The 14,453-nt window shown below is 30.8% G+C and overlaps 1 protein-coding gene and 2 pseudogenes across 2 annotated transcripts; all 3 read left to right on the forward strand.

The window, feature by feature from the left end:
• Positions 1–728: 728 nt before the first annotated feature.
• Positions 729–7,395, forward strand: LOC104606957 (cocosin 1-like). The gene is made up of 3 exons (XM_010272415.3): positions 729–1,182; positions 6,008–6,731; positions 7,061–7,395. The coding sequence occupies exons 1-3, from the start codon at positions 987–989 to the stop codon at positions 7,212–7,214; spliced, it is 1,074 nt and encodes a 357-aa protein (XP_010270717.1). The 5' UTR covers positions 729–986; the 3' UTR covers positions 7,215–7,395.
• Positions 7,396–8,764: 1,369 nt separating this feature from the next.
• On the forward strand, positions 8,765–11,145 carry LOC148792235 (pentatricopeptide repeat-containing protein At4g02750 pseudogene; annotated as a pseudogene). The gene is made up of 2 exons (XR_016085925.1): positions 8,765–9,255; positions 9,843–11,145. The product of XR_016085925.1 is annotated as a pentatricopeptide repeat-containing protein At4g02750 pseudogene (transcript).
• LOC104607020 (pentatricopeptide repeat-containing protein At3g24000, mitochondrial pseudogene) lies at positions 9,737–10,506 on the forward strand (annotated as a pseudogene).
• Positions 11,146–14,453: the final 3,308 nt, after the last annotated feature.

Raw genomic sequence — 14,453 nt, forward strand, 5'->3', positions numbered from 1 at the left:
CCAAATCCCAAATTGGTTTAACATCGTATTTGTATGTATAAACATTATATAAACATGTATTTATGTATATATGTATGTCTTTACCTATTTAATATATTGTATATAAAAAAATTTGAATTTAAAACAAATTTTTTCTAAAACTTGATAAATATTTTCTTTTACACATAATAATGCTAAAACTAAATTAACCTAAACCCTTGAATATATACAATAAGAATATTTAACGAAAAGGAAATAATGAAAATAGACCAATCCCAACGTAACCCAGAATTTTAGGGTTGGGCTATGGTTATGATTGTAGGTTCAACAGCTTGGATTAGGTCAGGATACCTCAATCCGACCTAACCGGTCTCGACCCGATCAACTTACACCCCCTGGCCCTAAATCATTGAGGTTATTCTTCGGTCGATAGGTTACACCATAAATTGGCGCAACCCGTTACGTGTAGAAGTTTCCATTGCAAAACCATCTTTTTGCTCACCTCTAAAACTTTGAATCTGTATGTGGTTAGTATTCTTCCACATCTAATGGTATACGAGTTCACTTTCGCTACGACACGACACTATCGTAGGTTCATTGCAAATGTGGGTTGTTAAAAGGCATTGCTAAAATTAGAATGGATGAGACATGGTTATCGGATAATCCAGAAAAGAGACCAAAATGTTTTGATAATACAAGCAGTTAGTCATTCACTTCTGATATATATGTCATGTCATCGTTGTTTCAAATTCAGTTATTAATTACTTCGTCTATAAAAATGCCAACCAATGCCATCTCCCTCAATCCTCTTTCCTCGTTCTTTCCTTTGTAAAGGTTTTCTTATATTTTTTGTATGCTTTGTTTTAAATCAAGTACAAGCTAAAGAAAGGAAATACTCTTCCACTAGCCAATTTTATCGTTATTACCAGCTTCTGTTATAAAAAGCTTTTTGGGCATGTCAGCCTTCTTACAGATAGTTGAAGTAAACAGAAGGAAACAAGGCATCCATGGATTATGCTTTATCACCCAAGGTGGCTCAGAAAATCTTTGAAGGGGAGGGTGGATGTTACTACAGCTGGTCAAGTTCCCTGTATCCGATTCTTCAAGAAGCCAAGATCAGTGGTGGGAAGCTTGTCCTTAAGCCTTTAGGCCTAGCTTTACCTCACAATTCTGATTCATCCAAGGCGGGTTATGTTATTCAAGGTAAGTTTCTCTTTCTTTATATCGAGCTGCTGTTTTAAAATACATTTTTTAAAGAAAAATGAAGTAATGGTGATTTACTAAAAATTTTATAAAATAGTAGAAAAGATAATTATTTTCTTTTTAATTATAAAGTATACCTTTATATATAACTTCAATATTATTAGAAGTACATAAATCAACTACTTAGCATGAGAACCAATTGATGGTGGCTTAATTGATAGGTTCTTTGTGGTTTAAGGCCCCCCGTTGTGTAACCCTATAAAGCCAAAAGATATGCTTAGCATGAGATTAATAACCGAGTAAAAAAAAAAACAATTTCAAATTCAAATGATGAAAATAACCAAAAGCTCATATTAAATGATTTCTTTGCATTTTATTATTTAATTCGAACAATTCATGAAACAAATATACACTAATTTAATAAAGAAAAGAGAAAAACATGGTATACCATGGAAAGGAGAAATGATTTCTTTAGAAAATTTGGGTCCAAGCTAGGGTTCATGTTTTGGCCCTTAACCCAATTCAACGAATTTACACTCCCTATTCTATTAGAGAGAACCAAAAGGGTTTAAGAGATATTTAGGCTTAGTTCGAGAAGAGTATAAATATAAATATGCACATTTCTCCTTTTTTTGAATTTTTTATTTTTTTATTCCATGTCGTTTTCAAGACAACCAATGAGATGCACTTTCCTAATAACCTAAATAATCTCTTCTCCTAAAATTTCTCCTAAACTATCTCTCCCACTATCCCCTACTTTCTCCAAAATTATCTCTAATTCATATTTATCTTATAAATTACCTCTAATTCCTATTTATCTCCAAATTTATCTCTAATTTAGTAGAGAATTTCTCTCCTAAATTATCTCTAATTCCCATTTATCCTCTCCCCCACTTTTTATCTATATCTATCTAAAGAAAGTTTAGATTAAAATAATTTAAGAATTATTTAAATATTTTAACAAAATTATATAATAAATTTAAAATATTTATTAAAAACACAAAAAATAATTTTATATTTTTACAAAATATATCACGAAATTATGTACTAACAATTTAAATTATGTTTTTCAGGACTATCAATTTAATTTTTTTAAATATTTAATAATATGTAATAGCTTTAAATAAATAAAATTCAAATAGCAAAATATTTTAAATATTTTATAGATTATTTAAATATTTTAATAATTAAATATTTATCATAACTAGATTTTGAATAGTTAAAATAACGAAATTATGTAATAAATTTAAAAAATTTCTTCAAAGTAAAAAAATATTTATAAAATAATATTTTAATTAATAATAATTTAATATATTAAAATTAATAATGAAATTATGTAATAATAGTATAAATTATGATTTTATGTATAACTAAATTCAATAAATAATTCATATTTTAAAATTTAAATGTTTTACATATTATTTAAGTATTTAAATAAATAAATATTTTAAATAACAAAATATTTCACATAACTAGTTTTTAAATAGTTAAAACAAAGAAATTATGTAATAAATTAAAAAAATATCCTGAAAACTAGAAACATCATTACAACATAATATTGAAACAGATAATAATTTAATATTTTTACATAATATTGTAAATAACTAATTTCACTTATATCAAGTAATAATTTGAGAAAATAACTTTCAAAAGATATTATTTATTTATAATAATTTTAATTTCTTAATCTGTATTTATTATAAAATTATATATACTAAAATTAATATTTATTGTATTTCAGTGATTATTTGTTGTTTTCTGTGATAAATGTATTTTTAATGATTATGTATAAATTTATTTTGTTTTGCTATTTAACAGAAAACTTTTAATAATTATTGGAGATTAAACTACTATTATTGAAATTTTTAAATTTAATTTACTATGCTTATTGTATTTGTTTTTTTTTTTTGGTTATAACTTATTGATTAATTTTTATTCAAGATTATACTATTTATTGACTAAATTAATATATTTTTAGTACTTATTGTATTTTTATAATTATTGCAACTATTGTATTTTTTTATTCTCAATATATTTTCAATAATTATGTATTTTTGCTATAAATTTACAATAAATATTGGAGATTAAACTATTCTTATTTATTAGAGATGAGACTATTAATTTAGCTGAAATTATGAGTGTTCATGAGTTGGTTCGGTTCATCAGTTTGATGAATAAACCAAGCAACTCAAGCAACTCAAGTTGAGTTTATTGGGTTGGTCGATTTCATCAGTTTGATGAATAAACCTAACTGAAATTAATTATTGTTATTTTTGTATTATAAAAAATTTATTAAAAGTAGTATATAAAATATGAATAATTATTAATTATTTAAAAAGTTGAAAATATAAAACAATTGTATATTCTTATGTGTTTCTATTAGGGTCATTTACTAGAGCACACCTTTAGGGATGGCAATTTTCCCCATCCCCGATAGGGACCCGACTTCTCCGACCCGATGGGGTCAGGGATGGGGATTGTTTTGGTGGGGCGGGGATGGGGACGGGGATTAATAGGAATCCCCAGTCGGGGTCGGGGATGGGGATTGAGGTCCCCGGCACGCCCCAACCCGACCCCGATTATATATATATATTAAATGTTATTTATATTAAATATACTATTTTATTATATACATATATATATATATATATATATCAAAACATATTTAAAACATTATTTATAATTTAAAATTTTTATTTATTTTAAATAAATTTATTAAAAAAATACTATTATCTAAAAACATTTTGGGGATTTGGGTCCCCATGGGGAACCCATCCCCATCGGGGATTGGGGATGTGAGTTAATTTCAAAATCAGGGTCGGGGACAGGGAATATGATCCCCACCCCGTTGCCATTCCTACACACCTTATAGTTTTACATATTTACTTAAACCTACCTTATAGTTTTCATTTTACTAAAACATTCCATATATTTTACAACTTATTTACTTAATCAACATTTCATTAAGGAGTGTTTGTTTTGCCATTAGACCCATGATTTTTTATTCCAAAAATACCCTTAACACTTTTTTTGTATAGAAAACGAAATTGACCAAATATAGCCAATAGAGTGGTTGCCCATGTCTTATTAAGGGTAAAAATGGTATTTTCATTTTTATTTTCTTTTGATTAAATTTATTTAAATGAACATTAGGGTCAACACTATCATTTTCCACTGTCATCTAATGAAAGATTGATTAAATCCATTGCAAATTATAAGTGGTGTTTTAGTAAAATGCTAATTATAGGGAAGATTTTAGTAAATCCATGAAACTGTAAGAGGTATTTTAGTAAATGACCCTTTCTATTATTTAACTTTCACTTAATAAATCCCGTGCATTGCACAGGTCCCCGCTAGTTGTTTTATTAAAAAGTAAATATGGATTTTATGAGAAACAATTAAGACCCATGAAATTTTACTTTTGCCTTGTTATATTTTTAATGATTTAATTTTAAAATGCACATGTCTAAGAAATAAGAAGAAGAGATACCTATAAGCTCTATGGTGAGGGGACCTCTCACCTCCCCTCTTTCCTTTTTCAATAAATTGTTGAAACCTCCCCTAAAGTTTAATAATTGCAATCGCCTCCCCTGAACTTTCCGACATGGTTGCAAATAGACCCAATCCTCTAATAAGAGCCATGAAAATGTCCTAAATATCCATGCAATTACTATTAAGGATGATTTCTATGAAAAAAATAATACAAACATTATGTAAAACAGTAAAAGAGAATTTAAACTTGCAGCTTTACCTTTGATTTATTGATATAAAGGGTAAATTTGCAAAAATAAATAAATTTCAGAAAAGAGGTTGGGAGGGTTGGGACTGTGATTCATAAGAAGACAAACCATGGAAAATAAATATTTTTGTCAAAGGTAACTTCATGGGGAGGGGTTGGGGCTGTGATTCATATGAAGAAAAAACTTGGAAAATAAATATTTTTTGTCAAAAGTAATTTCATGGGTATTTTGGACATTTCGGAACACTCTATTACAAGTAATAGAGTTGCCCACATACTATTACTCTCTGATGATTTGATGCAATGAATTGCCTTCAGGTTTCCTTTAAAAAACAGAAAAAAAAGGCCTTACCAAACATGGGCTTTCTAGCATTTAACCAAGTAGGGCCCTAATAAAACTAAGTCCAGATGCATGAGAATAATTTAGGGCCTGTTTGGCACATCTTTTTGAGAAGATCTTCTTGTAGCTTTGACAGTCGAAAGATCCATTGAGCTTTTGATATAAGACTTGAGCAGCCCGAAGATAGTTTGGTAGACGTGTGTTTTTCTGCGTCTGCCTGCGTCTTTCCGTGCGAGATTAAAACTTGAAAGATGTGGGAAGCTTCATTTGAAGCTTCCCAAAGTCAGCCCAAAATGGTCTTCTCGCGTCTTTTCGGTGCACTGTCTTTTGGTGGATAGATCTTCCAAGCCAAATGGGAATAGACCAAAAATCAGTCTTCCTATCTTGTAAACAACCGAAAGACCGCATAAAAAGATATGCCAAACAGGTCCTTTAATTATCATAGGTCTAAATATTTAAAGCCCTAAACGGTGCCTAAAGAACAGGAAACAATGACCACAAGCTTGGCCTGAGCATATTTTCAAATTCCCCGCCCTATAAAAATGGATCACATTATTAAGCGAGTCTGGATCTCCTACCCATGACGACTCTACCCACGCATGGGGAACATCACATGGGCCTCATGGAAGACAGGCCGACCCAATTGAACCATTGCTATTTCTATTGCTTGTTGTTTAAATCGATTATTGGATCATTGCAAAAGGGTTTGTGAGGGTGTTACAAAAATTATTGTAAGTACTTTGCAGGTAGTGGAAGGGTTGGGATGGTGTTATCAAAATCTTCAGATGAAAAGGTGTTGAAGCTCAAGAAAGGCGACGTGATACCTGTACCACTCGGAGCAGTTTCATGGTGGTTCAACGATGGTGAATCTGAACTTGTTGTGGTGTTCTTAGGTGAAACTTCTAAGGCTTACCACTCTGGAGAGTTCACCTATTTCCTCTTAGCTGGAGCTAATGGTATCTTCAAAGGCTTTTCAATGGAGTTCATTAGAAGAGCACTGGGTTTAAATGAAAAGGAAGCAAATGAGCTCGTGAATAGCCAAAATGGTGTTCTAATTGTCAAGCTTAAGGAGGGGAAGAGAATGCCAGAACCTTGCATGGCGAGTACCAAAGAGATGATCTTCAACACTGATGCTGCAACGCCAGACGTTGATATTTTCAAGGGTGGACGTGCTGTGGTTGTAACAGTTGAGAAATTGCCCTTGTTACAACAAGTTGGATTGAGCTCCACTTATATAAAACTTGACTCCAATGCTCTCCACTCTCCAGGATACTCCTCAGACTCGGCATTTGAAGTGATCTACATAGTGAAGGGTGGTGGGCATGTTCAGATCGTAGGTATTAATGGTCAATGTGTCCTGGATACTCATGTGAGCACTGGTCAGTTATTTGTTGTGCCCAAGTTTTTTGCAGTCTCTAAAATTGCAGGCAGTGAAGGAATGGAGTGGTTTTCTATGATCACAACAACACGGTATATATGCAATACTATGATCTCTTTACTCTTAAGGGAGCCTTCTTTTTCTGGATTGTGAGAGGGGAAAGTTGGTCAATAGGATTTTGATTCCTATTGACCAAAAATCTCATGTGCTTTTTTCAGATTTATATAAGAACTAGGAAAAGTTTATTTTCGTGGACATCACTTATCCGGATAAGTGATACCCATTTCACTTTAGAGAAAGTTACCAACACTTGAAAGGAACCTAACTAACTAGTTCTATCAGATGTTATGAGTAATTATATAATTTGTTAGTCAACCTTAAAAGTTACTTACCTTGTTTGTGTTCCATTGATTTTGCTCAGGCCTTCATTTAGTTACTTAACCGGGGAGAGATCAGTGTGGAAGGCATTATCTGCAGAAGTGAAACAAGCCTCTCTGAACGTGAGTCCAGAGATAGAGAAAGTCATTACTTCGAACATGAGCAAGATCGCCGTTTTTGTTCCTCCACCAAATTAAATGGCATGCATGCTACTTTTAAGTGAATAAATTATATCAATGATTGTATTATGTATTTTAAAAAGCTTTGTTGTAGCCTAACAGTGTGTGGCGCTATTATATGTGGTAAAAAATAGAATACTATCTATATCTATATCTATTTTTATTTATTTGATTAAAATACCTTTATTCCTGAATTTAATCCTTCATCCAATTAAATACAATTTTAAATAGGGTACGGAAAGATTTAAACCTCCCCTAAGCTTTATCTATGTACTAAAAGACTTTTCCTATCTTGTGTCTAATGGAATAATTACAAAGACAGATATGAACATACAGGCTTAATGTTGGCTTAGATGGATTTCTATTCAAATTATTAAAAAGAAAACCTCAACTGTTGCTCTTGCTTCTGCAATGAAGAGATGATTCTCCCTCAAATACATTTCCTTTTGTTTGCATTTGGAATAGAACATGTTGATGTAATGCTTTAATTTTTTCTAAATACTAAATTTACCTTTTAACCAACTTCACTCATATGTAAATTTACTAAAATACCTTAAAAAATATTTGCATCCTTTTACTGCACCTCGACCTTTTTAGCTTACTAGTAAATGTGTACGCACTTTGCACGTAGAAATTCTAGATGATAATAATGATAGTAATATTATATCCAACATTTTTTATAAATTTTATATATTTATATTATTATATTATTAATATGATGCATATTGCAAAATCCAAACCTAATTACATAAACACCTTATCCAAATATGTGATAATTGGATCGAGTTGTGAAGTTTCAAGTATCATTGACAAGCCCACCTACTTAAGTAGATTCTTCTTTTTCTAGTGTTTTATCTTTTTGGTATATCTTTTTTATTAATTCATTTATAAATAAATAACATTTAAATAGAGGAAATTGAATGAGGTAAAAAGTAGTAGTTCAATACTTCAATTTACAATTTAAGCCTCACAATTAAATAAGGACTAAATTCAAAATTGATTATGTTAGTCAAAAGAAAATTTCACAATTCATATTTTTAATAGTAGCGTAAATATACAATTCTATAGATGTGTTCAATTTTTTGTATTTTTTGTGTAAAAATAATTTGGATATATCACACTTATTTTTTGTTTAAAATGATAAATATTTAATATTATGCATATTTCTTTTTTTTTAATTTATGTATTTTATCATTTTCACATTTCTATATTTTATTAATTTTTATTATTAATTTATGACATTAAAGTTTAACACATTTAATCTAAAAGTTGAACTTTTTACAATTAGTTTTTATATTCCTTTTTTGGTCGATTCTAAATTATGTATTTCATTTTTATTGTCAATAAAAATAATTCATTTTTATTACATTTATTTTTTAATTTGATTAGTAAAAATATCATGTGTGTCTAATTTTTTGTAATTTTTTATATTTATTTCTATTTTAAAAAGTTTATTATCTAACTAGGACTTCATAGGTTGATCAATTAGTGAAAATATTTCAAAAATATAGAATTTAATAAGAAAAATAAGATTTAATATAGACCTTATAAGACTTAATGAGAGAGAATTAAATGAGGTAGAAAGTAATAAACTAATAATTGAAGTTACAATTTGACAAATAGAAATGGATTAAATACACAACTATAAGCATTTTAGTAGGCATTAAAACTAACATTAAATTTATAATTAAATATTTTATACCCTTTCTCATATAAATAAATAAGGGATAATTTTATAAAAACAGAGTTTCACATTGTCAAAAGAATAAGGGATTTACTCTTTTCATGTAATTCATCAAAATAAATCCGTAAAGGATAAAGTTGAAGATTGCTAACGAATTTGGATCACCCTTAAATGAGACTAAATTCGAAACATTGGGTACCGTTTGCAGAGCTACTGGGTTTGGACTTGGTTTGATCCCTTAGTTAGCTCAAGGCCAGCCCAACCAAATTCCAACACAGAGGTGAGGTAGGAACCCGACTTAAGTTCGAGTTCGTGTATAATTCAAGAGAAGCAGCATGCTCTGCGTCAAGAGTTGTTCATCAAGCGTTTGATAAGGTTAGCTCCAATATGCATTTCAAGCATCATTTGATCCCCAATCTTATTAAATGTTTTAACAACAAACAGAGACTTTCAATCCGAGTGTATCTTAATGATGCGCTTCAGGTCCATATGTAGAAGAAGGTATACAATCCCAAATCCATATCCAAATCATTTTGCTCTTTTACTTCACATCCAACCCTGCGACTCAAATCCCACCATCTCTTCTGTAATATAAGAACTAGTCCAAGCTGGTCATTTTCTTTAAGCCTTGGAACTCTATGCCCACCATTTCAATCATGGTTTCCAGCCTGATAACCAGACCTTCCCCTACATCCTCAAAGCTTCGACCCAACTCGGAGACCCAACCTCTGGATTCATTATCCACAACCATGCCATTAAATTGGGTTATGATTCTAATCTCTTTGTGGGTAATAGTTTACTACTTTTCTATGGCCGATTTGCTTGGCTGGAACCCATGCATTACCTGTTTGAAAATATGCCCCAGAGAAATGTTGTCACTTGGACTGCTGTTATATCGGCATTTAATCAAAACCATCAACCGGACCACGCTGTTCAATTTTTCAATGACATGTTTGTTGCAGGATGTCGACCCAATTCCTTTACCATGGCTACTCTCCTTCCAAGTTTTTCTTGCCGTCAAGGATCATCCCAAATTCACAGCTTCTTGATCAAGTCTGGTTTTGAGTCTGATATCTCTGTTTCGACTGCCATGATTGACGTCTATGCAAAATGTGGGTTTATGCTCTCAGCCCGTCGCGTCTTTGATGAGATACCCGAAAGGAGCCTCATTTCATGGAATTCAATGATGTGGGGCCATGCTCAGAATGGAGATGCAAAAAAATCAATGCAGCTATTTGTAGAGATGCAGATATCTGGAGGGCATCAACCTGATTCATTCTCAGTTGTAACTGCACTTAGATGCTGCGCCAGCTTGGTCTCATTGGGACAAGGGATGGAGATACATGGCTATGTATATAGAAGTGGTTTAGAGAGGATTCTTATTGTTGGTAATGGACTTGTTGATATGTATGGTAAATGTGGGGCTCTAGAGCTTGCAGAGAGGGTCTTTTATCAGATGCAGGAAAAGGATGTAAGCTCATGGACTGCACTCATTATTTTCTATGGATTGAATGGCCAAGGAGCCAAAGCCATTTCTCTCTTTGAAAAAATGAAGAAGGCAAGAACGGTCAGCCCCAACTCTGTAACATTAATAGCTGTCCTCAGCTTGCAGCCGTTCCTTCTTAGTAGAAGAAGGGTTTGGATATTTCAGAGACATGTCTGTTGACTTTGGTATAGAACCCACAATGAAACACTATCTCTGCATGGTAGATATGCTGGGAAGAGCAGGACTTTTTCAAGAAGCTTTGAAGTTCATTAGTGATATGCCTTTCCAAGCAAATGCTCAAATATGGGAAGCATTACTTGGAGCTGCAACAATTCAAGGGGACAGAAAGGTAGCAGAGATGTTTTCAAAACGCCTTGCTGAGTTAGAACCTGAAAATCCTGATCTTCATGTACAGCTAGCAAACATCTATGCAAAAGCAGGTCAGTGGGAAGATATTGCAAAGATCAGAGGAAGGATGAATGCCATGAGGCTTCAGAAGATCACTGGAAAAAGCTTGGTGAAGGTTGTGAAGTTGGAGTAAAGCTCCATGGGGTAGGGTTTTTTGCTTGAAGGACAGGTTTTGGGTGGAACAAATTTTTGTACTCTACAACCCGTATGAGTACAGGTAGGGTTAAATATTAGGCTAAACCCATCTCTCCCTAACCCGCATATTATTGGAAAGTATACAAGTTTTATGTATTAGGTGTTGAATTTAATAATATTTTGAATTTTATGTCAAGGGTAATTGATAGTTTATGTGGTTTTTAAATGTTTTAATCAAATAATTGAAAATTTTGTTGTTTGGTTGTGTTATTTTACTTATTTATTGCTTATATATAACAAAAAATAATAGGAAATTATTAGGTATAGGCTCTAAACCCAACCCACCCCACCCTTGAATGCGAAGAGGGTAGGCTTGGGGGAGGGTTTTGCATTTTCATGTGTGGGGAGAGTTTAGATTCTCAAAATTTTGAGATGGGTACAAGTTAGGAGGTTTAGGGGCGAGTGGGGTCTAAAATTTACAAAACCCTCCCCGAACTCACCTCATTGCCATCCCTATATTTGAACGATTTTTGATTTGATCAATTTTCTAAATACAATATTGAAGTCCTCTTGATTACTTTAATAGATCCTAGATGGCAAACTTATTCATGAGCTGCAATTAGCTCAAATAAAATAGTGAATAAACAACATATTACTTCTCTAAGATGGTGTAATAAATGCAAAGAAGAATTTTCTTGCTGGAATTTTTTTTTTCTCCGATAATGGCATAACAGAGATATTTATTAGTGAGACAGTGGAAGTATTTTCTGACGAGAACTAATGGAGGTGCAACTATGGAGGTATTTTTGGGTTAGGGTTTAAACGAAAATGGGTGAGGAAAAAAATAATGTGGGTATTTTGATAATTTAACACCTTCCATCTACCAACTTAACAAATACGGGTATTTTGGGGTTAGGGTTTAAGAGAAAATGGAGAGGAAAAGAAAAATGAAAGTTTTAAGGACAAGGGTATCTATATCTATATATTAAAATGCAATGTGCCAAGTTGGCACTTTCTTGCTCTACGGTTTATTCTCAAAGCCACTTATCTCTTTTTTGGTTTCTTCTCAAAGGCACCTATCTTTTTTTCTATTTTTTCAATCTTCTAATTATAAAATTGAGCAAAATAACTCAAATGACCAATCATTTTTAAGAGTTTTAACACTTCTCATTAAAATACCATTCTCTCTCTCTCTCTCTCTCTCTCACGTTCAACTTTGGTTAGTGCAATGGCCGTTCAAACAACCTTTATAGCTTTGCATTGGGGATATCTCTGTACTTATGTGATTTATTTCATGGGTAAATATTCCCAATGCAAGATTGCAAGAGGCTATTCGAACAGTGTGAACATGGGCTTGCACTAACCAAAGTCTCTCTCTCTCTCACGTTCAACTTTGGTTAGTGCAATGGCCGTTCAAACAGCCTTTATAGCTTTGCATTGGGGATATCTCTGTACTTATGTGATTTATTTCATGGGTAAATATTCCCAATGCAAGATTGCAAGAGGCTATTCGAACAGTGTGAACACGGGCTTGCACTAACCAAAGTCTCTCTCTCTCTCTCTCTCTCCCTTTTCCCATTAACTTAATAATCTCCTCTCTCCTTCAATAACTCATGCCTCTAATTCTCTCTTATCTCCCTTACTTCATTAACTTTACCTATATATCAATTTCAATTTAACTATATATATATATATAAATATAATAGATATATTTGCATCAAACTATAATTATCAGTACAAATATATTCAATGATATATTATTGCACTAAATAATCTACTTCCATTTAAAATTATAATCCATTTATATTCCATTTGAAAATAAGAAAAATTAATTAACCATCATAAAAATAATTTAGTAAGTTACTTAAATAAAATAAAAATAATTATTAATTTTTATTATTGACAAAAATATTATTATTAAAAATAATTTAATTAATAAATGGAATATGATAAATTAAAAATGAATACCGGTTTAAAATTAATATAAAACTAATACAAAATTATCTAACAATTATTAATTTTATAATTAGATTTTATTAATTTAAAACCAACTTAAGTTCCACTAAAAAGTAAAAATTCATAAGAAATTTAAATTAGAAAAACTAAATATACTTAAATAAATTGAATTTTTACTAATTTCAAAAATTAATAAAAATAGTGGTTTTAAACATAGTTTAATTATTTGAAAATCAACTTAAATTTCATTTAGAAATAAGGAAAATTATATAAACCCCCTTGGGTTATATTACAATCCTATGAAACTCCCTAGCGTTTTGACCTTAACAAAAACCTCCCCTATAGATTATGGGGAGGGATTTGTTAGGTTCGAAACACAAAAGTGGTTTATAGGATTGTTATAAACGAATAAAATTAAAAAAAATTACAAAAAAAATAATAAAAATTAATATTCAGATACAAAAAAATACAAATTTATTACTTCTCTAAGTGGTTTATAGATCCTAGATGGCAAACTTATTCATGAGATACAATTAGCTCCAAATAAAATAGTGAATAGACAACATATTACTTCTCTAAGATGGTGTAATAAATGCAAAGAAGAATTTTCTTGCCAATTTTTTTTTCTTCTCCGATGATGACATAACAGAGAGATATTTATTGGTGAGACGGTGGAAGTATTTTTTGATGAGAACTAATGGAGGTGCAACTATGGAGGCATTTTTGGGTTAGGGTTTACGAGAAAATGAGTGAGGAAAATAATAATGTGGGTTGAATTTAGCACCTTCCATCAACCAACTTAAGAAATAGGGGCTTTGGGTTAGGGTTTAAGAGAAAATGGGCGAGGAAAAGAAAAGTGAGTTTTAAGGATAGGGGTATCTATATGTATATATTAAAATGCAATGTGCCAAGTTGACACTTTCTTGTTCTATGGTTTATTCTCAAAGCCACTTATCTCTTTTTTGGTTTCTTCTCAAAGGCACCTATCTTTTTTACAGTTTTTTTTTTTAATTTCTAATTTTAAAATTGAACAAAATAACTCAAATGACCAATAATTTTTAAGAGTTTGAACCCTCCTCATTAAAATACCATTCTCTCTCTCTCTCTCTCTCTCTCTCTCTCTCTCTCTCTCTCCCTTTTCCCATTAACTTAATTTCAATTTAACTATATATATATATATATATATATATAGAGAGAGAGAGAGAGAGAGAGAGAGAGAGATATTTGCATCAAACTATAATTATCAGTAAAAATTAATTCTATTGAAATTGATATATTCAAGGATATATTATTGCGCTAAGTAATCTACTTCCATTTAAAATTATAATCCTTTTATATTCCATTTGAAAATAAGAAAATTTGATTAACCATAATGAAAATAATTCAGTAAGTTACTTAAATAAAATAAAAATAATTATTATTTTTTATTGTTGAGAAAAATATTATTATTAATAAAAAGAATTTAATTAATAAAAGGAATAAGATAAATTAAAAATGAATACCGGTTTAAAATTAATATAAAACTAATACAAAATTATCAAACAATTATTAATTTTATAATTAGATTTTATTAATTTAAAACCAACTT

The sequence above is a fragment of the Nelumbo nucifera genome, chromosome 4 (assembly GCF_055504915.1).
Source record: "Nelumbo nucifera cultivar China Antique chromosome 4, China Antique-T2T, whole genome shotgun sequence".
Taxonomy (NCBI): domain Eukaryota; kingdom Viridiplantae; phylum Streptophyta; class Magnoliopsida; order Proteales; family Nelumbonaceae; genus Nelumbo; species Nelumbo nucifera.

Bases quoted from the DNA above. Each gene is read 5' to 3' on its own strand.
- LOC104606957 (XM_010272415.3), top strand. From the start codon at position 987: ATGGATTATGCTTTATCACCCAAGGTGGCTCAGAAAATCTTTGAAGGG. The intron at 1,183-6,007 runs GTAAGTTTCTCT...AGTACTTTGCAG, and splicing joins GGCGGGTTATGTTATTCAAG to GTAGTGGAAGGGTTGGGATG. The intron at 6,732-7,060 runs GTATATATGCAA...GATTTTGCTCAG, and splicing joins TCTATGATCACAACAACACG to GCCTTCATTTAGTTACTTAA.